This window comes from Myxocyprinus asiaticus, chromosome 6 (genome assembly GCF_019703515.2).
Source record: "Myxocyprinus asiaticus isolate MX2 ecotype Aquarium Trade chromosome 6, UBuf_Myxa_2, whole genome shotgun sequence".
Classification (NCBI taxonomy): domain Eukaryota; kingdom Metazoa; phylum Chordata; class Actinopteri; order Cypriniformes; family Catostomidae; genus Myxocyprinus; species Myxocyprinus asiaticus.
Window position 1 is genome coordinate 8,425,015 of NC_059349.1, and position 23,955 is coordinate 8,448,969.

The 23,955-nt window shown below is 38.1% G+C and overlaps 1 protein-coding gene across 3 annotated transcripts in view; it reads right to left on the reverse strand.

Moving 5' to 3' along the window:
* Positions 1–20,562, reverse strand: part of LOC127442936 (gastrula zinc finger protein XlCGF8.2DB-like) — a 426,143-nt gene extending 405,581 nt beyond the window's left edge. The window contains exons 1-4 of one of the 3 annotated variants that reach the window (XR_007897553.1): positions 20,293–20,562; positions 19,936–20,066; positions 13,472–13,572; positions 8,767–10,694 (exon numbers count right to left, since the gene is read on the reverse strand). Coding sequence is in view for 2 of the 3 variants with exons in the window: in XM_051701339.1 (XP_051557299.1) it covers positions 19,936–20,020 (85 nt within the window). In the remaining variant the exon portion in view is untranslated. Of the gene's footprint in view, positions 1–8,766; positions 10,695–13,471; positions 13,573–19,935; positions 20,067–20,292 lie in introns of those variants that run through there. The other 2 variants (XM_051701339.1, XM_051701341.1) reach the window with 2 other exon arrangements.
* Between the last annotated feature and the right edge of the window lie 3,393 nt (positions 20,563–23,955).

Here is a 23,955-nt window from a genome sequence, read left to right on the forward strand (position 1 = left end):
CATGATATCACTCTAATGCAACCCACAAAATGTTAGTTTCATCTATCGACCTCCAGGTCAGCTGGCTAACTTTCTTGAGGAGATGAATGTCCACCCTGGAAGACAGCATCTGTCCTCCCTCTGTGAAAATCCCAGGAGATCAGCACAAATATTCAAACCAGCCCATCTGGCACCAGCAATCATGCAATGCTCCAAATCACTGAGATACATTTTTTTTCCCCCATTCTGATGGTTGATGTGAACAATAACTGAAGCTCCTGACCCGTATATGACTGATTTTATGCACTGCACTGCTACCACACGATTGGCTGATTAGATAATCGCATAGATGATTGTTGGTGCCAGATGGGCTGGTTTGAGTATTTCTGTATCTGCTGATCTCCTGGGATTTTCACACATAACAGTCTCTAGAATTTACTCAGAATGGTGCCAAAAAACATCCAGTGAGCGGCAGTTCTGCAGACGGAAGTGCCTTGTTTATGAGAGAGGTCAACAGAGAATGGCCAGACTGGTTCGAATTGACAAAGTCTACGGAAACTCAGATAACCGCTCTGTACAATTGTGGTGAGAAGAATAGCACCTCAGAATGCTATTCTAAGATGCAGGTTGGCGCTGATTTGGCGGCAAGAGGGAGACCTACATAATATTAGGCAGGTGGTTTTTAATGTTGTGGCTGATTGGTTTACATTATTTACTCTAGCCATCACTGGATGATATATTGAGTATATGTATCTTTGCACAGTTACACCAGTTTCATACACTAACCTGCAAATTCATCAACGTCACTTTGTTTATTCTTGAGGAAGTACAAAATGCTTCATAACTTTTGTGTATGGTGACTAGATTCACAAGTTTGGACTGCCACCTGTAAAGCATTGACACGTCTTTCAGTATCAAGTACAGTCAATTTTATATCACCCCCTTGTGATCTCCCAAAGCTATTATACCAGACTAGTGTTGTCAAAAGTACCGGTACTTCGGTACCAATTTGATACTAAAATAAAAAATATGTAACGATACCAGTGTTTCTACACAGTACTGGTGGTACCGAGCACCGAATCTATCCGGTACCAGCGTGCAGTATGACTGACACACGACTGCTTTAAAATGCTCATTTTGAGCGCATGCTCTGTTACTCCTTACACTAAAATGGACAATTAATCAAATTGAAACTGTGACATGTCCTAGTACTTTATTAAACCGTTAAAGGCTGCAATCTTAGTGTGGAAAAGCTGCGTACTTTGAATGAATGTACAAATCCGACCGCTCATACATATCGAGAATCATTCACGACATGTTGTATCAGATGACAAAGCAGAGCACTAATCTACTGTGAACCACGCAGCACATGTAAACTATATATTTATATAATTAAATCACAGCATTTGTGCTTTAATCTTAACTAAACTTTATTTATATTGCATTTAAGACAAATAACAGAGTGGACCAAAGTGCTTCATAGTAATACAATTAAAAACATAACATTTAAAAATTACCACATACACAAACACCAGTAATCTAAAACACAAAATACAAACACTCAAAAACTGTGTCCTACATTTAATATGTCATACTCAAAGGCCAGTGTAGAGAGATGAGATTTCAGATCAAGCGCAAACTGTTTATCGGGAAAGTGAAGATTCAGGCAACAAATACACATCATAATAAAAGCACATTTCAAAATATAAGCTAGAACCCTGAAATTGAAGTAATTGCGACATGTCAAATGTATAGTAAAATGTAATATTCACTGTAATGATAATAATAAGCAATATATCAAAAGCAAGACTGCTGAATAAAAGTTTGGCAAAAAACAAAATGCAATGACATGTTGAAAAGTTCTATTTTAGCTTGTTAAAAGATTTAAGAATTAATTGATTAGACACCATTTTGATGATGAAATTAAAACATGTAGTTCTGGAAAATAATAATAATAACAAAAAGGAAAACATGATTTGGTAAAGAATAAAACAGATTTCAGTAGGGCGCTACTTAAAAACACTTGCATCCTTGATTGAAAAACACTTGAATATGGATTTCTTTTAATTTATTATTAACATAAAGTAACTTTTTAAATTGGCTAAACAGGTGTATTCAATAGCACATTGTCATATTAGCATATTTATACAGTGGTACCGAAACTGGAATCGAGAACCATGAAATTTCACTGGTTTTGGTACCGACTACTAAAATGCTGGTACTGTGACAACACTACACCAGACTACATTAAACGGAAGGCCAACTGACAGCGAATTGAAAAGCACACAGATTAGGCTTCTAAATTTAATGTCGGCTATTATTAATTTATCGGTGCCTCAAAAAGAATGAAAAAAAATGTGCTGATCAATGATCAATTTATCAATATTTTATGACGTTCCTATTACAAATTATTCTACAAGAGTGAAGTTGAGGTGACAGATTTGATGTAGTCAAACTCTAACTGTAAAAAGTAACACACCAATTCTATTCCTTACACAATATTTTGAAAAACGTTTGAGTCAGACTGCTGCTTTTTAAGCATGTCACTTATGACCACATCATTCACAAGCAACAGCAGCAGTCCTCTCACAAAATAAATGCATTCTCAATTTGAAATTGTGAATGTGAAATTTATATCAAAGCAAATGTAGTTATTTTGCACAAATGTATATCTTTTGATGATTTTGAATGGCTTTGAAAAGGTTGAGAACCATTAATTCAAAGCATTTTCAATGGCATTTTTTTCTCTGTCTTTGGTTTTAAAGCTGAAGAGTGTAACTTTTTACAGACAACTATAAGTAAACCATTTGTATGTAAATTGTTTCTAAACACTGTAAACACTGTCTGACTATTGGAATTGCTCTGTTTGTTTTGAGAGGCCCGTCCAGCCTGGCAAAACAACATTGACTCAACCAGTAGTGTGGGTTGGGGGCAATCTGTTTGTTCGATTAACAGCAGACTCTGCATATACAGATAGATGTTTTGAAAACCATAGCTGCGTCCAAAGCACATACTGTCATAGTTATATGCTGTTTTTCATGAAGGACGCACTTCTTGGCCAATTACAGTAAATTCTTTAGGTATGCATGCGAGTAGTATGAAAAGATTATGGATTTACTTCACCCAGGAACGTGGGCATTGTCCCATGACTCAAATATATGATATACTAACAAAAACTGTGAAAATAATTGTTGACAAACAAGCCAGTGTGAGTCATTTATCTCACCACGTGATTCTTTGGCAGAAGAATCAACAGTGGAAAATCACCAGGTACCACAGTGCCCAGGCACACTTATCCCTCCCTCAAGGAACATTCCAGTAAGAGGGAGGAAACCTGATAAGAGTATATAACTCTGTGTGTGTCTGTGACCATTTGCTCGCTGTGCTGAATAAAGACAACACGATTCGGCTGCACCTTAGACTTGAGTCTTTATTTCCTACTACAGTTCTGGTGTCAGAAGTGGGCTAATTCGGAAGGAACCCAGAGAGCCAGAATAAGGTGGCCATGGAAGAATCAATCTACTATCAAAGAGAGGAAGAATCACTCAACGAAGAGGAATTTATGGATACCCCCACGTACCTTCTCTCAGACTTTGCCCTCCCTATTGATGAACTGAAAATATTTTGGAAGAAAAGAAATATAAAAGATGTTTTTATGGAGGTACTATAATTACCATACTGAAGAATCAAATGTATTGTCATAAGAAGGGTGGGTTGGCCTCAATTTTCAAGGCCCTTTCAGCCCCTAAAATAGTAAAGCCTAAACCCAAACCGGGTTTGGGACGAGTGGTCATTGGAGGTCACAGATGAGGACGATGGAGACTACGGGGAGTCTCATTAAAGACCACAAGAGAGTCTGGAAAGGCATGCAAATCTCTGTGGGGGACAACTTCGACATTATCCTCTATTGGGCGGATGGAGTACAACAGGCTAGAGGAAAACACAACGTTTGGCTGCAGACATCCAGGCCATGTGCGGAAGGACTGCTGGTCCACCCATTGTTCTGGCTGTGACAGTATTGCCCCCAGAAAAAACCGAACTCAGTGTCCGAAACGGACAATGACCCAGTCATCCTCCAGGAACATGGCCCCATGAGGCCCTGGCCGCAATGCAATCAAGGACAGCATGAAGGCAGCCATCAAAAGGATAGTCAGTCAGGCATAAGGGTTACCAGCCCCCGTGTCATAACACTGGCACTCTGTGGATAAACTGTATCTCCCAGCATTCTTAGGTGGCCAGGGGTGCGATTTACTGGTAGAGACAGGCAAATCAGTCAACATGCCCAATCTAGACCTGCCCGTGACCAATCACTCCATCGAAATTGAAGGTGTTACTGGACACCAGGATGGGCCTACCAAACCGAATCCATGGACATCACCATGGGAAACCATAGCATGACTGCTCAAGAATACATCTTAACCTCCCTAGAGGCCCCTATATTGGGGATGGACCTGCTAAAACCCCTGCAGGCCATCATAGATTTTAACAATAGACATCTCATCTGGGGAGAAGGAGGGCAATACCGAGGCAAATTGAAGAGAGCGATGGGACGGCAAGCATCTCGATGGCCAAGATATTGCACTGGGACTGAAAAAGTGAGGCGTGGAGTGTGGACGGTACACAAGAATTTAGATTAAAGTTTTGCTGCTTTTAGTCTATATCTATTAGCTTTAAGGTCAACTATTTGGGTAAACTATTCCAAAGCTTTGGGGCCACTACAGAATATATAGTGCTAAACAAAACTCTGGGTCTATGACAGTTTTTTACAATAATATCAGGAAAATACTTTGTCTTGTCTACTTTAACTGTTTTCTGATAAGTAGATAAGAAATCCCTTAAAATGTCATAAGACACCTGAAGCTTGTCTTTCTTTCATTTGCGCTCAGCTCTCCTGCAAGCCTGTCTAAGAGCATGAGTAATATCATTTTGCCAAGGCTCTGATTTAGGTTTAGCATGCTTAACTTTCATGGGAGATATTGTGTCTAAAATTGTGGAACAGATGGAGTTAAACAGGGTAAGCATAGCTTCAGAGCTCAAGTGAGGCAGGGGACTTTCAAGTGTGGAAAGATGTGAAGCATTTGTATACGTCCGTGTTCATGTAGGACTCCTCACAGACTGAACAAGATTAAGTCTAAGATTAAGATTAAGTTTAATAAAAATTCTTTAGTCAGAGGATTTGATGGACAACAAACATGATTATTACAATTTCCCAGAATTAGAAATCTATCGTATTTTGGCAGAATTTCCCCCAAAAAGTCCTTGTTGAATTTTGGTGGTCGATAAATCACCACAAACAAAACAGGAACAGCCAGGTCTAATTGAAACACTTGGAGTTCAAAACTGGAAAAAATGTCCGGCATTAAAATCCGGCAGTGAAAACAGATGCAAGCCCTCCGCCCTGACCCGTAATCCGAGGAGAGCGAAAAAAAAAATTACAGTCTGGGGGAACAAGTTAAAAAAAGGGGCTTTGGTCACCAACATTCAACCAAGTCTCAGTCACAAGCAGAAAATCCAAGCCACGTGATATGAAAAAAATCATTCAGAATGAATGTCTTATTTGATAGCGATCTCGCATTAACCAACGGCAACTTGATTAAAGTCGAGTCGCTTTCCGCCTGTGATGTACGACACACGGGTGAAGGTTTAGGAGTTTTTTGGATATTCAAGTGTCCAGTCAAGGGTTGCAAATTCAAATACATTTTCTTAACTATCATTAATGATCATGAATGAAAACTGATTAATCATAATCAACAATAATAATAATAAACTGTAAGTGGTGAACAGCTTGAAACTCAATATACAAGACGCATATTTTTCTTCAATCACAAAGTTTGATTTTTGACTGACCAACCATTCTAATGAAAACTTGAATACATCAACATTGCATCAGAGAAAAATTCCTTACTAATGAAGGAAATATGAAAACATGACAAAATATGAGCAAGACTTGTGAATACACTTTAGAAATGCTAATATTGGTATTTTCCTCTTAATATATTTTCAGTTCAGTGTATTTTAATACATTCAGGCTGTGTTTTAATTAATTTAGATACATTTACTGTTTATGTATTTCTGTTAAAGAGGTCATGCCATGAGGAATCAAATTTTCCTTAATCTTTTGACATAAACAGTGCTGTGAAAAAGTATTTACCCCCTTCCTGATTTCTTCTGTTTTTGTGTATTTCTCATACTAAATTGTTAAAAAAAAAAAATTCTACAAAATCTAACATACAACAAAGGCAATCTGAGTAAATACAAAATACAATTTTTAAATGATAATGTTATTTATTGAAGCAAAAAAGTTATCCAAAACCAACTGGGACTGTGTGAAAAAGTATTTGCCCCTTAGTTACTAAATTCCCAAATCTGTGAAACTGCATTCATAATGGGGTTCAGCTGGACTAGACATACCCAGGCCTGATTACTGCCAGCCCTGTTCAATCAAATCAACACCTAAATATAACTTTTTCAGCAGCATGAAGTTAGCTAAAAGGTCTCACCCAGTAGCACACTATGCCAAGGTCGAAAGAAATTCCAGAAATGACGAGGACAAAGGTGAATAAAATACATCAGTCTGTGAAGGGTTACAAAGCTATTTCAAAGGCTCTGGTACTCCAAAAATATACAGTGAGAGCCATTATCTCCAAATGGAGAAATCCTGGCACAGTTCTGAACCTTCCCAGAAGTGACCGACCTTCCAAAATTCCTCCAAGAGCACTGCGACAACTCATCCAGGAAAAAATAAATAAAAGCCAAGGACAACATCTGAGGAAATGAAGGCCTCTCTCACAAAAAAAAAAAACATCATACCTATGGTCAAGCATGGTGGTGGTAGTGTGATGGTGTGGGGATGATTTGCTGCTTCAAGGCCAGGGCGACTTGCAATAATTGAGACATGAATTATGCTCTCTACCAGAAAATCCTAAAGGAGAACTTCCGGTCATCAGTCCATGAGTTGAAGCTCAAGCGCAACTGGATTATGCAGCAAGACAATGATCCAAAGAATATTAATAAGTTCACCTCCGAATGGCTCAAAAGAAGCTAAATTCAAGTTTTGGAGTGGCCTAGTCAAAGTCCTGACTTGAACCCGATTAAGATGCTGTGGCAGGACCTTAAATGGGCAGATCATGCTCGAAAACCCTCCAATGTGTCTGAACTAAAGTAGTTCTACAAAGAAGAGTGGGCTAAAATTCCATCACAGCATTGTGAAAGACTGATATCCAGTTATCGGAAGCATTTGGTTGCAGTTGTTGCTGTTAAAGGTGGCACAACCAGCTATTAAGTTTAAGGGGGCAGTTAGTTTTTCACATGGGTGATATAGGTGTTGGATAACCTTATTGCTTTAATAAATAAATAAATAAATAAATAAATATATATTCAGTTTCAATGTATATACACTGGTGGCCAAAAGTTTGGAATAAGGTAAAGATTTTGCTCTTTCAGAGGGAAATTGGTACTTTAATTCACCAAGTGGCATTCAACTGATCACAAAGTATAGTCAGAACATTACTGATGTAAAAAAAAAAAAAACAGCACCATCACTATTTGAAAAGTCCTTTTTGATCAAATCTTGACAGGCTCCATTTCCAGCAGACATCACTCCAACACCTTTTCCTTGAGTAATCATGCTAAATTGCTAATTTGGTACTAGAAAATCACTTGCCATTATATCAAACACAGTTGAAAGCTATTTGGTTCATTAAATGAAGCTTAACATTGTCTTTGTGTTTGTTTTTGAGTTGCCACAGTATGCAATAGACTGGCATGTCTTACGGTCAATATTAGGTAAAAAATGGCAACAAAAAAAAAAGAAACAGCTTTCCCTAGAAACTCGTCAGTCAATCATTGTTTTGAGGAATGAAGGCTATACAATGCCTGAAATTGCCAAAAAACTGAAGATTTCATACAAAGATGTACACTACAGTCTTCAAAGACAAAGGACAACTGGCTCTACCAAGGACATAAAGAGATGTGGAAGGTCAGATGTACAACTAAACAAGAGGATAAGTACATCAGAGTCTCTAGTTTGAGAAATAGATGCCTCACATGTCCTCTGCTGGCAGCTTCATTGAATTCTACCCGCTCAACACCAGTTTCATGTACAGCAGTAAAGAGAAGACTCAGAGGTGCAGGCCTTATGGGAAGAATTGCAAAGAAAAAGCCACTTTTGAAACAGAAAATCAAAAAGAAAATATAGAGTGGGCAAAGAAACACAGACATTGGACAACAGATAATTTGAAAAGTGTGTTATGGATCTTAAACCCATTGAGCTTTTGTGGGATCAGCTAGACTCAAAGGTGCGTGAGAAGTGCCCGACAAGACGGCAAGTGTGTCTATGGCATATATATATATGGCAAGTGCTACAGGAAGCGTGGAGTGAAATGTCACCTCAATATTTGGACAAACTGACAGCTAGAATACCAAGAATTTGCAAAGCTGACATTGCTACAAGTGGAGGATTTTCTAATGAGAAATCTTTGAAGTAGTTTAAGAAGTTCTGATTTTTTTTTTTTTTTTAAATTGTAATAGTACATTTTCACGTTATTAATGTCCTGACTATACATTGAGATCAGTTGAATGCCACTTTGGTGAATAAAAGTACTAATTTCTTTCCATAAGAGCAAAATCTGTACATTATTCAAAACTTTTGGCTGCCAGTGTATATTTATCTCGTTTGAAGGTCTAAAACAATTTAGCATGAAAAATACACAAAAGAAATCAGGACACTACAAGAGTTCATTGTACTATAAATATACAAGTTTCAGAACTCAGAACTTCCTCACCAGTCCAAAAAGAGAATTTATTAACACCAAGCTTCAGAAACGCCTCATTTTCTACATCTGTAAATTTGTGATGTCACAATGGATACTCATTAATGCATGACCACCTCAAAGACAGCACAACACCAACATTTACATCATCACCTGTTTGCCCCACCCACTGGTACGCAGCTTGAATAAGTGACAAGGAGAGAGCTGGACAGGTACAGCCATTCCTATACACATCGAGGAACTTTTGCTGTAAATGTTATTGTACAAACAAAGCAACTGCAATGTCAGGATAGAGTCGAAGATTTTGGGACATTCATAACTGGAGAGATTTTGTGTAATATGACATATGACAACGTTTGTTTTTGTTCCTGAACTTGTCAATGTGGATTATATGGCTTGGTCGGCACATTTTTAAAGGATTCTTTTGAAAATTATTATGATTCAGACTTTGCAAAGAAACTTTTAAATATGCAGCGGAACCAGCAACATTGGACACGACACGGTGAGTAACAAATTTAATATGAATATTTCTGCATGTATTTGTTTGATATGTAAGGAATTGTATTGTCAGCCATTTTTATCACAAAATAAACCATGATCAGGACTCCAATGCGGAGCAGATTTTGCTTTTTACAAGGTTACCTACCAAAGTGATGCACAATTTCTTACGAACTTTTGATGTGAGAGATAATTATTTTATAATATAAGAAGAACAGTCGTGTAGTATAGTGTAACTGCATCTCATCTGTCTCGTTTAGACACATTGTCCCGTGTTTTGGCAGAAATAAACGCATCGGGATACCCCTTGTTACGTATTTAAGCAGCGAAATAGTTGGAGGGCGATCCCCATTCACAATCAACAGGTGAAAATGATCATTGGTGCGACACCGTGTTTCCCACGGAAGTTGTATTTAAGCGGCATCACTACAGAGGCGAACACACAGGCCAACAGTCCATTCAAGTGGGATACAGACGTATTTACCCTTCACATTCATAGCTTGTATTCGTCTGGGCTATTTTCACGGTTCTCAGCTTTATATTGCATTATTGTATTAAGTCATTTTTATTTGTATAGCGCTTTTCACAACACACATCATTTCAAAGCAGCTTTACAGAAAATCATGCATTAACAGAAAATTAAACTGTAATATCTATAAAGTCTTAGAGTCATTGTTGTGTAGTTTTATTAAATATGATTGTAAATTGTGTATAAAAATAAATAATTAAATCATAATTGTATTTAGAACCCCAGTGAGCAAGCCAAAGGTGACTGAGGCAAGGAAAAACAAATCTCCATAAGATGTTGGTTAATGGAGCAAAATAACCTTGGGAGAATCCAGGCTCACTGTGGGGTCCAGTTCCCCTCTGGCTAACCATGAATATAATGCAATATTAGTTATTTATGTGCAGTGCAGGTCATGGTTTAAAATGAGTAAACTAAGTAAGTGTTAAGGGCCAATGTTTATACAAAGATTTTGTAAGAACTGTAAGATTAATGACTAATGTCTTTGAAGTTCAGCCTGGATTAACTGCAGAAGTTCACATTGATACATTGTCCTTTGTTAGTTGGCCGATGAAGGCTTTTGTTGGCAAATAATTGAAAGTCTATGTATTCCATTTTAAGAGTGTAATCCATCATTAGACCAAGGTGATGCAGGCAGAGATCAGTGAGATCAGGTGCATCGCAGTTCAACCAGCAGGTAATTTCGTGAGATCTATCCCACGTCCAAGGTTCAGGCAATGGCATATGAAGTATCCTATGTCGTATGGTTTGAGTTGGCATCAGTTCATCCCCTGAAGTCCAGCGTAATAGACTGAAGTAATGTCTGGCTGGCACCGGCAGCGTTTAGTCATCATCACTCAGAGACACATAGCAGTGGAGTCCGACACCAAGCAGGAATGGAGGTGGATCTGGCCGGCTCTGGTAAACTAGGGATATGAATCCTGAGGTTGAGACAGGGAAACAAACAGAATAATATTAGCATAGATACCATTACATTTTTTGCAGAGTTATAGAGCATGATAAATGTTTCTGGTTCTAGCAGACCTAACTAAAGCAGCTTAATTGTGAGTTGATGGATAAATTAGGTGTATGCCTGGCTAAATAGATGAGTCTTTCATCTAGACTTAAACTGAGTGTGTCTGCATCCCGAACAGTGTTAGGGAGACTATTCCAATAGCAAGGAGTTAATACTATTAAGATGAGGTTCTGAGATTACAGGGAATATCTCTTTTAAGAGTTTAGTTGGTATTGGATCTAACATACATGTTTTGATAAGTTTTGTTAGCTCTTCATGACCTATGACAGCAAAGGATTGAAGTTGCTCATGAGGAAAATGATGACATACTGTTTTCTATGGTACTGTGACAGATGATTGCATAATTCCAATTTTATTTCTGATTATTTCAATTTTATCAGTAAAGAGATTCATGAAGTTATTACGACGGAAATAACTGTTGCGAAGGAATATCTGGTTCAGTTGAAGCTTTATTCCCAAACAATTTATCCACAGTACTGAATAAACACCTAGGATTGTTGTGGTTATTTATTATGAGTTTGCTAAAATATGCTGACCTGGCAGCTTTTAGTGCCTGTCTGTAGCTACAGACACTATCTTTCCATGCACCGTGAAATACCTCTAATTTTGTATTCTTCCACTTGCGCTCCATTTTCCGAGTTGCTCTCTTGAGAGCATGAGTGTGATCATTGTACCATGGTGCGGGGCTTTTTTCTTTAATCTTAGGGGGGTGACACTATCAAGAGTGCTAGAGAACACTGCATTTATATTTTCTGATATTAAGTTCTTCTAGACTTTTTGGGTTACTGAGTGTATGAGATAGATCTGGAAGATTATTAGTGAAGCTATCTTTAGTGGTCTATAGAATATTTCTACCTGAACAATAGCGTGGTGTAGATTGAGTGACATTAGCTGAACACAGCATACAAGAGGTAATGATCTGTGATGTCATCGCTCTGCGGTAGAATTTCTATAGTATCAACATCAACTCCATATGACAGAATTAAATCTAGCATATGATTATGGTGATGAGTTGGTCCTGTCACATTTTGTCTGACTCTAAGAGAGTTAAGAATATCAATAAATGCTAATCCCAATGTGTCATTTTCATTATCTATGTGAATGCTGAAATCACCAACAATTAAATCTCTATCTACATTAACTACTAGATCTAATAGAACATTTACAAATTCACCAAGGAAATCAGAGTACGACCTGGGTGATCTATATACTGTTGCAAGCGCAAAAGACGACAGAGATTTTTTTATTGTATCTGACGGTGTCACATTAAGCATTATTAGTTCAAAAGACTTAAACTTATATCCTTATATGTCCTCTGAGTAACACAAAAACGTCACTGTAAATTGCAGCAACACCTCCTCCTCGACCCTTCAGACGAGGCTCATGTTTATAACAATAACCTGGGGGAGTAGATTCATTTAAAATAATATATTCATACGGTTTAAGCCAGGTTTCAGTCAAACAGAGTGCATCCAAACTATGATCTGTAATAATTTCATTTACAATTAGTATTTTGGTTGAAAGAGATCTAATGTTTAGTAGCCCTGCCTTTATATGATGTTTATCTTAATTTTATTTTTATTTATTTTTTCAAGTTTTACCGTAATACATTTTTTTTTCTAAATTATTTAGGGAAGGGTTTGTGTTTGGTAGTTCGTGGAACAGACACAGTCTCTATGTGATATCTAGGTGATACAGTCTCTATGTGTCGTTGTTTATGTGACCTGTGTGATGCCTCAAGGCAGCTAGCAGATGTTCGGATTAGCCAGTTTGTCTGCTTCCTGACCTGGGCCTCAGTGAGTCAAATACTATCACTGTTAAGACTATGAGTCAAATTACTAGATAGGAGAGCGGCACCTTCCCTGGAGGGATGGAGTCTGTCTCTCTTTAGCAGGTCAGGTCTACCCCAAAAACTCTTCCAACTGTCTATAAATCCTATGCTATACTCCAGACACCACTCAGATATCCAGCCGTTCAATGACAGTAATCTACTATAAACCTCGTCACCACGACGAGTAGGAAGGGGGCCAGAGCATATTACAGTGTCTGACATCGTTTTTGCAAGTTCACATAACCCTTTAACATTATTTTTAGTGATCTCCGACTAGTGAAGCCGGACATTGTTAGTGCCAACATGAATAACAGTTTTAGAAAATCTACATTTAGCATTAGCCAGCACTTGTAAATTTGATTTGATGTCAGATGCTCTGGCACCAGAAATGCATTTAACGATAGTGGCTGGAGTCTCTATTTCCACGTTCCTTACAATAAAATCACCTATGACCAAGGCTCTTTCAACATGATTCTCAGTGGGTGCATCACTGAGTGGGGAGAATTGTTTGGAAACCCTAACAGGAACGGGAGAGTGGTGTCGCTTTGCTGAATGAGTATGCTGTGGAGACGTCACCCAAACACCCTGCTGCAGGGGCTCCACAGCCAGAACTAAAGTGTGTGTGTTGTTCTCTGTTCTACCCACATCAGAAACAGTATCTACCGGCTTCTCTCTCACAGACCTTCACTAATGTTGAAATGCGTGTCTCCAACTCATTAACCTTCTCCGTCAGCCTGACTAATTCCTTACATTTATCACATGTAGACCCCTCACTGCTGATGGAAGAAGCTGTAGTGATCATGTGGCATGCAATGCAGGAAGCAATAATATGAGTGGATGCCATGACTTACCGCAATTGTTTTTCGTTTTTGTTGTAATAGTTGTTCTTGAGCGGCACATGTTTGAGATCGATGTGAATCCATCACGCAATTGTTTGCTGTTGTGTTAGTTCCTGTTCAGCAGATGTTTGAGAGTGATGCAATAAATACGTATAAAACACAGAGAAAACGAATGCACGCAGTCGAAATGCGAGATGTAGGCAAGCGGAAAGAAGAAAATGGGTGCGTGCGGTAATATACATGCAGTTAACCATTGCACCATACCTTTTATTCCTAATATTATAAGCATTTGGAGAAACAGTGTGCTGACTTTGTTCAGTTTCTGATTGTTATTGAAGTCAAACAGTAGTAGTTTGAATGTGTGCTTCACATAAATTGGGACATATAGTGATTAATGATTGCCTGAACTGAGTGCTTTCAGTTAAATTGCTTGCACATTTTCATTTGTTTATTCTCTGAATACTGGCATCGGTCATTAAAAAAAAAAACATAACGGTCAACCACTACCAGAGACAGTGTGAAAAAAGGTAATTTAGTACTATATAATGACTGTTTTTATGCAAAATACTTTATTGACATTATAAGTGAACCTCAAGAAAAAACCTATTAAGTAAAAAAAAAACAAAAGTATGACATGACCCCTTTAATAATAACTTGCATAGAAGATACAGATTCAAGTTCATTAAAACTTCACATTCTAAATCATGGTATATTTCAAACTTTTTTATTTGAAATGAACAAACAGTTGGGGTAGCAGTAAAAAAAAAAAAAATTCTTTATACTGTTAAAACTGCTGCCAGTCACATAACTGTACAATCTGGCTGCCTGAACTGTACTGTAATTACTGTGAATAAAAGTAGCTGCCAGTATTTGTTGAATACAGTATAAAAAAAAATAAATACAAATTTACATTGTCTACTATATATTTGCAGTAAACTGCTGGTGATATTAAAAGTAATTTTGCATAATATAGAATTTTTTTTATTTTCATTATTATCTGATTTGCTTTACCAATATCTTTGTTTATTTGGTTATTTTTCTGTGGCAGCCTGTACAGCTCTTTGAAATAACTTTGGCGAAGTGATATGAAAATGAAAACACACCTGGAACTACTTCATAGTTAATTTAACACCTTAGAACACGTTAAACAATCAGAATCAAGCATTCAAGAGTGCCATGGTATAACTTGTGATAGTTGGTTGTATCAAATCATGACACTGAATCTGTGGCGTAAGAATGTAGTTCTACTCACAAGAGTGTTTTAGAGAGAAAAACCTTAAAGTTTCTTGAAATAAAAACCTGAAAATGTCTTAAGGTGTGGTATAAGCTTTGTGTCATGGCAGCATTATCACCTCGCAGTGTGCATTATTTTTCATTAATTCAACGGGGCGTTGTCAATTATTCCTAATGTTTGACATAGGGTGGAGGTAAACAGATAATCTGTTATTTCTGTATAATTCTAGAGTTTATATTTGTAAGACTTGACTTTATTATGAAATGAACAACTGTTAAAATACAGTTTCATTGTGTTATTGATGTGTTTTCTTTTACCTTTAGGGAGAAACTCCTCAACAGAGTAACATCACAGCACAACAATGAATGGTAAAGACTTCCCATGTGTAACATTGATTAAAATTTACCAAGCTTTTGATTCTAACCAGAGGGGGTTTGTAAATGCATGGATAAAGCATTCATGGTGCAGAATTAAAAAAACAGATGTCAATGGAAATAAGACAAATGTTGCCTGTGCACCAGTTTTTAAAATGGTAGCTACAACTCAAAATTGCTCAGGCACAGAATAAGTACTGTAAATATGTTAAACTTGACTGATATTATTGTTTGAATTAATTATATTCTGTTTATGTTCAGTTCCATGAACAACAGTTACTCTGCAGGGCTGGGCGATAGGACGATGTAATCGGATATCGACGATATCTTACAAAGATCCTGATGCCAATTGCTGACAGACAATGATCGACAATATCGGGAAATGGCAAAACCATGGATTTGTGTAGTCAGCAAATATATTAAACAGTGGCCAGGGTAGGGCCTGGGTACAGTGCATCCGTAAAGTATTGTTACAGCCTTATTCCGAAATGGATTAAATTCATTATTTTCCTCAAAATTCTACAAACAATACCCCATAATGACAACGTGAAAGAAGTTTGTTTGAAATCTTTGCAAATGTATAAAAAAATCAAAAAAAAAAATCACATGTACATAAGTATTCACAGCCTTTGCTCAATACTTTGTTGAAGCACCTTTGGCACCAATTACAGCCTCAAGTCTTTTTGAGTATGATGCTACAAGCTTGGCACACCTATTTTTGGGCAGTTTCTCCCATTCTTCTTTGCAGGACCTCTCAAGCTCCATCAGGTTCGATGGGGAGCATCGGTGCACAGCCATTTTCAGATCTCTCCAGAGATGTTCAATCGGGTTCAAGTCTGGGCTCTGGCTGGGCCACTCAAGGACATTCACAGAGTTGTCCCGGAGCCACTCCTTTATTATCTTGGCTGTGTGCTTAGGGTCGTTGTCCTGTTGGAAGATGAACCTTCGCCCCAGTCTGAGGTCCAGAGCGCTCTGGAGCAGGTTTTCATCAAGGATGTCTCTGTACATTGCTGCATTCATCTTTACCTCGATCCTGACTAGTCTCCCAGTTCCTGCCACTGAAAAACATCCCCACAGCATGATGCTGCCACCACCATGCTTCACTGTAGGGATGGTATTAGCCAGGTGATGAGCGGGTGCCTGGTTTCCTCCAGACATGGCGCTTGCCATTCAGGCCAAAGAGTTCAATCTTTGTTTCTCGTGGTCTGAGAGTCCTTCAGGTGCCTTTTGGCAAACTCCAGGTGGGCTGTCATGTGCCTTTTACTGAGGAGTGGCTTCTGTCTGGCCACTCTACCATACAAGCCTGATTGGTGGAGTGCTGCAGAGATGGTTGTTCTTCTGGAACGTTCTCCTCTCTCCACAGAGAAATGCTGGAGCTCTGTCAGAGTGACCATCGGGTTCTTTGTCACCTCCCTGACTAAGGCCCTTCTCCCCCAATCACTCAGTTTGGCCAGGTGGCCAGCTCTAGGAAGAGTCCTGGTGGTTCCAACTTCTTCCATTTACGGATGATGGAGGCCACTGTGGTCATTGGGACCTTCAATGCTGCAGAAATTTTTCTGTACCCTTCTCCAGATCTGTGCCTCAATACAATCCTGTATTGTGGGACCTTATATAGACAGGTGTGTGCCTTTCCAAATCATGTCCAATCAACTGAATTTACCACAGGTGGATTCCAATCAAGTTGTAGAAACATCTCAAGGATGATCAGTGGAAACAGGATGCACATGAGCTCAATTTTGAGTGTCATGGCAAAGGCTGTGAATACTTATGTACATGTGTTTTTTTTTCGTTGTTTATTTTTAATAAATTTGCAAAGATTTCAAACAAACTTCTTTCACGTTGTCATTATGGGGTATTGTTTGCAGAATTTTGAGGAAAATAATGAATTTAATCCATTTTGGAATAAGGCTGTAACATAACAAAAAGTGAAGCGCTGTGAATACTTTCCGGATGCACTGTAGCTCAGCAAGTAAAGATGCTGACTACCACACCTGGAGTTACAAGTTCGAATCCAGGGCGTGCTGAGTGACTCCAGTCAGGCTTCCTAAGCAACCAATTGGCCCGGTTGCTAGGGAGGGTAGAGTCACATTGGGTTAACCTCCTCGTGGTCACTATAATGTGGTTCTCACTCTCGGTGGGGTGCGTGGAGAGTTGTGCGTGGATGCGGTGGAGAATAGCGTGAAGCCTCCACAAGCGTTAGATCTCCGCGGTAACGCGCTCAACAAGCCACGAGATAAGATGCGTGGATTGACAGTCTCAGACGCAGAGGCAACTGAGATTCGTCCTCCACCACTCGGATTGAGGCAATTGGGAATTGGGCATGCCAAATTGGGGAGAAAAAGAAAAAAGGGGAGGAAAAAAAAAAAAAAAAAAAAACAGTGGCCAGGGTGTGAAACTAGCACCTGCCACCAGCAAAATACAACAAGGCTAAATCCAGTTCACAAGCTCCTCATACAAATGTATTTCATACGCAGGTAATTTTGCTCATCTACCAGCAACAGATGGGCAACATGTAAATTATCTCGGAGTGACACGACAAGAAATGCTGTTAGTCACAAAGACACACGCTTGAAGAAACACACATTATTATATTTTTAAGAACAGACAAAAGAAAAGTCGTCAATGCTTGTGACTGATTTGCAGTTTGCTCAGAGGCATGCAGCACAAGCCTGTCATGTGGTACAAGCGCATGTAAAGAGTTTTCACTCTTTTTTTTTCTCTGTTTCATTTGTCTGAAAACTGTTTGCAGGAATAATGTCATCTGTGGGAATACTGCAAATTATCTCTGATAATCTCAGGAGGTGATGTGAGTTTAGTTTGCTTTATTTCACACGGTTAGTATGCATTGTGAATCAGCATTGCAACTCTGCAGGTTCAGTAATAAATATCTTTCTATTAAAGAAACAAAGACGAAAGTGATTAAATCGTAAAGTAATGCAAGACACGCTCTCCTTGAACCTAAAATGTAGTTTTATTTTATTTTCTTTTGGCAGCATTAACTGTATTACCAAAACGCAATACAAACACAAATTCGATAAAACACAAACTTGGCAGCATTATTTTGGGAAGACAAGGGAAATTATTAGGCTTATTTATTTTTATTATTATTGTCTTTACATTTATACAGTTGAAGTCAGAATTTCACATACACTTAGGTTGAAGTCATTAAAAGTCATTTTTTAATCACTCCACAAATTTCATATTAGCAAACAATAGTTTTGGCAAGTCGTTTAGGACATCTACTTTGTGCAAGACATGAGTAATTTTTCCAACAATTGTTTACAGACATATTGTTTCACTTTTAATTGACTATATCACAATTCCAGTGGGTCAGGAGTTTACATAGACTAAGTTAACTGTGCCTTTAAGCAGCTTGGAAATTTCCAGAAAATTGTGTCAATCCTTTAGATAATTAGCTTCTGACAGGAGGTGTACTGAATTGGAGGTGTACCTGTGGATGTATTTTAAGGCCTAGCTTCAAACTCAGTGCCTCTTTGCTTGACATCATGGGTAAATCAAAAGAAATTAGCCAAAACCTCAAAAAAAAAAATTGTGGACCTCCACAAGTCCGGTTCATCCTTGGGAGCAATTTCCAAATTCCTGAAGGTACCACGTTCATCTGTACAAACAATAGTACACAAGTATAAACACCATGGGACCACGCAGCCATCATACCGCTCAGGAAGGAAACGCATTCTGTCTCCTAGAGATGAACATAGTTTGGTGCGAAGTGCAAATTAATCCCAGAACAACAGCAAAGGACCTTGTGAAGATGCTGGAGGAAACAGGTAGACAAGTATCTATATCCACAGTAAAACGAGTCCTATATCGACATAACCTGAAAGGCTGCTCAGCAAAGAAGGAGCCACTGCTCCAAAACTGCCATAAAAAAGCCAGACTACAGTTTGCAATTGCACATGGGGACAAGGATCTTTTTGTTATGTGGATATATTGAAGCAACATCTGAAGACTTCAGCCAGAATGTTAAAGCTTGGTCGCAAATGGGTCTTCCAAATGGACAATGACCCCAAGCATACCTCCAAAATTGTGGCAAAATGGCTTAAGGACAACAAAGTCAAGGTATTGGAGTGGCCATCACAAAGCCCTGACCTCAATCTGATAGAAAATTTGTGGGTAGAACTGAAAAAGCATGTGCGAACAAGGAGGCCTGCAAACCTGACTCAGTTACACCAGTTCTGTCTGGAGGAATGGGACAAAATTCCAGTAACTTATTGTGAGAAGCTTGTGGAAGGCTACCCAAAATGTTTGACCCAAGTTAAACAATTTAAAGGCAATGCTACCAAATACTAACAAAGTGTATGTAATCTTCTGACCCACTGAGAATGTGATGAAAGAAATAAAAGCTGAAATAAATCCTTCTCTCTACTATTACTCTGACATTTCACATTCTTAAAACAAAGTAGTGACCCCAACTGACCTTGATGATGTAATCGTATATCGCATAAAGCTGATTATCAATAAAATATTTTTTTACATCTCGCCCAGCCCTATTACTCATAAATAAAAAATCTATGAAATTTGTTACATTTTAATTGCATACAGTGTGGGAAATGAAGATCTAATTTATATCCATTTATATCCAGAGACACATTGATGTGGCCAAGTGTAAATGAAATGTGCTTGTTCAAATGGATAGCAATCCAATCAGTAAAAACACATGAAGTGACCAAGTGTAAATACCCTATAAATGTCACTTATTGTGTGAAATTCTGAGATTCAATTATATGGCTTTAAAAGTAACAACATGAATATGTCGCATTTTTATGATGAAATGATTTGAGTTTGCAGTATTTACTATTTGATACTTAAGTATTTTTAAAACCAAAGAATCAAGAATAAATACCAACCTCTTTGTTCTTCAGTATCTTCAGTTTTTATCCCACATGTTTGTGTAATACTGATGTCTTCACTCTCTTCTTTAATAAACTCCATCTTTACAGCAGTTTGTCACACAGATCTCAGTCGTTTCATCTGGAAACTTTGTCACGTTTATGATGTTGTGAAAAATCAACAGAATGAAAAAGAAAAACAAAGTAAATCACTCTGTTTCTCATGTGTGGATGAGAGACCAACTCACCTTCAGTAATAACCTACATTAATTTAAGAGTCCTAAATCAAAGTTATCTCAGTCATACTGCAATGTTATTACAGCACATTTAAAAACATACATTTATTTCGTTTAATACAAGCTCAAAAACACAAACCTTTCCAAAGCAACAGGAGACGCGGCGCAGCGCTTATGACATCACAACAACAACAGCGGATCAGAAAAGCAAAATAAAAGTCCCATTTAACACGCTGTGAAAAATCACAAAATACGTTAATAAAAAAAAAAAGAAAAAAAAGAAAAGGAAATAACCGAACGAAATGTAGAAATTCACATCAAATATATGCTGGTGAGTACAATTTTAAGTTATATAAACTACTGTGTGTGTTTGTGTGTGTGTGTGTGTGTGGAAACTATGTTGATTTCAGTTGGGTGAAACGGGTATCTATGTTCCCAGGGTCCAATGTTCCCAGGGTCCTAAGTTCCTGAGGTCTTCTGTTGCCAGTGTCCTTAGTTCTCCATTTCAATATTCTGTTAACACACATTAACCCTCCTGTTTTGTTCGGGTCAAATTTGACCCGTTTCAAGTTAAAATATTTCATAAATATTATCCATATAATATATATTTCTTTTTTTTTCCCTCTCCAATTTGGAATGCCCAATTCCCAATGCGCTCTAAATCCTCGCGGTGGTTTAGCGATTCTCCTCAATCCGGGTGGCGGAGGATGAATCTCAGTTGCCTTCGCGTCTGAGACCGTCAATCCGTGCATTTTATCACGTGGCTTGTTAAGCACGTTACTGCGGAGAAATAGCGCGTGTGGAGGCTTCACGTGCCCCACCGAGAGCCAGAACCACATTATAGCGATCACAAGGAGGTTACCCCATGTGACTCTACCCTCCATAGCAACCGGGCCAATTTGGTTGTTTAGGAGACCTGGCTGGAGTCACTCAGCAACGCCCTGGATTCGATCTCGTGACTCCAGGGGTGGTAGTCAGCATCTTTACTCGCTGAGCTACCCAGGCCCCATTATATTTCATAAATATTAACCATAACCCCTAACCCTATAAATCTGGGAAACATAGGACCCTTTGTCATGTGTTCATTATGTGCCATATAAATCTGGGGAACACAGGACTCTGGGAACACAGGACCCTATAAATCTGGTGAGCATAGGACCCTGGGAACATAGGAATGACCCCCAATCAACACATATTCTACTTTTGTTTTTAAAATCCAAATCCCTAAATAAATGAATAAATCAGCCTATACTGTATATTTACTCATTTATTAAACATACAGCACATTTAGTTCCTCGTTGTTTTAGTTATACAAAATAAACATTTACAAATAGGCTATATATCATTCTTTGATGTAAACTTTTTCTACAGTAGGCCTACACAAATCTTAAAACTAAACAACCAAATATAGAAAAATGCCTTCACACTGTTTCATTCACAAATGGATGTATAATAACAAATTCTAAGCTAATTTAACTAGTGTTAACATTACAAGAACATTCAGGGTCCATGTAACGCTTTACAGTTGATTTTTCAGACCATACCAATCCATATACAAAAACAGAAAAACGGTTTTAAAACTTTCATTATTTATTTTTTCCGGTTACTTTACAAATGGATAACTGACATTTTTATCTCATTTTCTTCAATTTTACTTTTTCTAAACTGTGATTTAGGAAATAATTTTTTGAATATATAAAAGTTGTCATCTGATTTTTTATTTTTCTATTTTTGCATCTTGCAAGTTGTGCTGTGGGCTGTACCATTATCACAGGTGTGTGTGTGGGCTGGGGAACAGATTGCTTATTACTGCAGGAATGTCCAGGACTAGCTTATAAGGATTCAGGGGTTGGAAACCTATGGCAAGCATGCCACCATTTGCACTCAGTGTGGTATTTATTGACACACAGGTGATAGCGAGAGAGTAGACAAACCTCCTTACACTCTCTCGCCAAGGAATTAAATTTATCTATTCTCTTGGATGTATTCTTGTGCATTAATCCTTTTTTATGGAATTAAGTTGTCATAACAGCGGTTTATTAATTACCGAACTGGTTGGTAAGTCCAGCCAGCCACTATTGTGTTTTAGAGTCCTGAACTTTGCACTTATTATTTCAAAAGAATCCATCGCATACAATTCCCAGCTGTCGGTTTTTCAGTGAAAAATGTATCCCCAATTTGTACCAGTCTTTCCTGTGTTGCCCTCACCACTAATTTCTGGACATCCTGTTCAACTGAGGCGTATGTGACCATCACCGCACATCTAATTTCCAAGAACTGGCAAATGCAGACCTTCAAAAAAGGATTCTAAACAAAGGCCACACAGGTAAAAACATTGGAGATCTGCTTTGTAATGCATGCTCCGAGTGAGCAATTGCAGACGAGGGGCCTGGTCTTGTCACCGATAATGCCTGCAATATGATTGTGGCAGGCAAAACTGCTGGCTTTACCCCCCACATCACTTGCTTCACACACACGCTTAATCTGATTTCTCAAAAGGCAAGGCGAGTGAACAGTGCAGAGTGATTGTTGGGAAGAGTGAGATATGTCTCATTTTTCCACCAAAGTTCCAGTGACAATTCAAGTTAAAGAGACTGCTAACGGGTATAAAAATGAATTAACAACAAACAAACATGCATATACAAATACAAATACAAATCTGAGTATATGTGATTGTGGCAGGGCGGAGGGCGGAGGGCGGAGGGCGGGGCTGGGTCGTGATTCCACACACCCGGCCCCTAATTAGGCCCATTAAGCCCGAGAGGGATAAGGCCAACCGGAGACGGCAGTGCAACAGAGAGAGTGTTACGGACAGCTGTCAGACACCTGTTTATGTTTGTGTCTTTTTGGTTAAGTTTATTATTAAACTATTATTTATATTGTTAAGCCAGTTCTCGCCTCCTCATTTCCATTGAACTGTGTTACAGTGATGTATCGTGAGTCATGACAATCAGACGTTGTGTGGAGCGATAGAGACTGTTTGAGCGATCATGAATGCTTTTAGCTTTACTCTCTTCAGTATGAGCACTCTCAGTGTCAATCAAACATGCGGCTCTCCGGGTGCTCTCAATATCTCATCAGTCACTCAGCTCAGCGCTATTTTGAGAGGATCCCAATTTAAATCAGATTAATGTTGGTCACAGTACCACTAATGACAGATGTAACTGTTTAACCTTCAATAACGGCACTGTGTCTTCACACATTTGATTAATAATTAGTGATTTGTGTTACAGCAAGATGCCAAAGACAGTAAACAAATCATAGATATGAATGATTTCTCACTGGAGCAGTTTTAGAGCTTGTAATGGACATATTTTTCTTCTTTTTGAAAGTATCTCTGCTGTGTGTGATGCTCTCATGTTTTTTGGTTGCCAGTATGTCACAATGACCTTTTGATATTGGCAACAGTGCTATTAATAACTGTTTTTAATACAAATAAATGCTAGCAATGTAATGTAATTTTAATGTAATTTTGGTAACACTTAATAAAAAGGTTTCATTTCTTTAACATTAGTTAATGCATTAGGGATCATGAACAATCAATGAACAATATGATTAATAAATGCTGTAAAAATATAATGTTAGTTAATAAAAATACAATTGTTCATTGTTAGTTCATAGTGCATTAATGTGCATAAACTAATACAACTTTTGATTTAAAAAAATGTATTAGTATATGTTGTAACTAACATTAATTAGTTCATGTTAACTACAGTAATGTTGTTAAATAATGTTAACAAATGGAACTTTTTTGTGAAGTGTTACTGTAATTTTACTGTGTGGTGCATAAACGTATAACTGC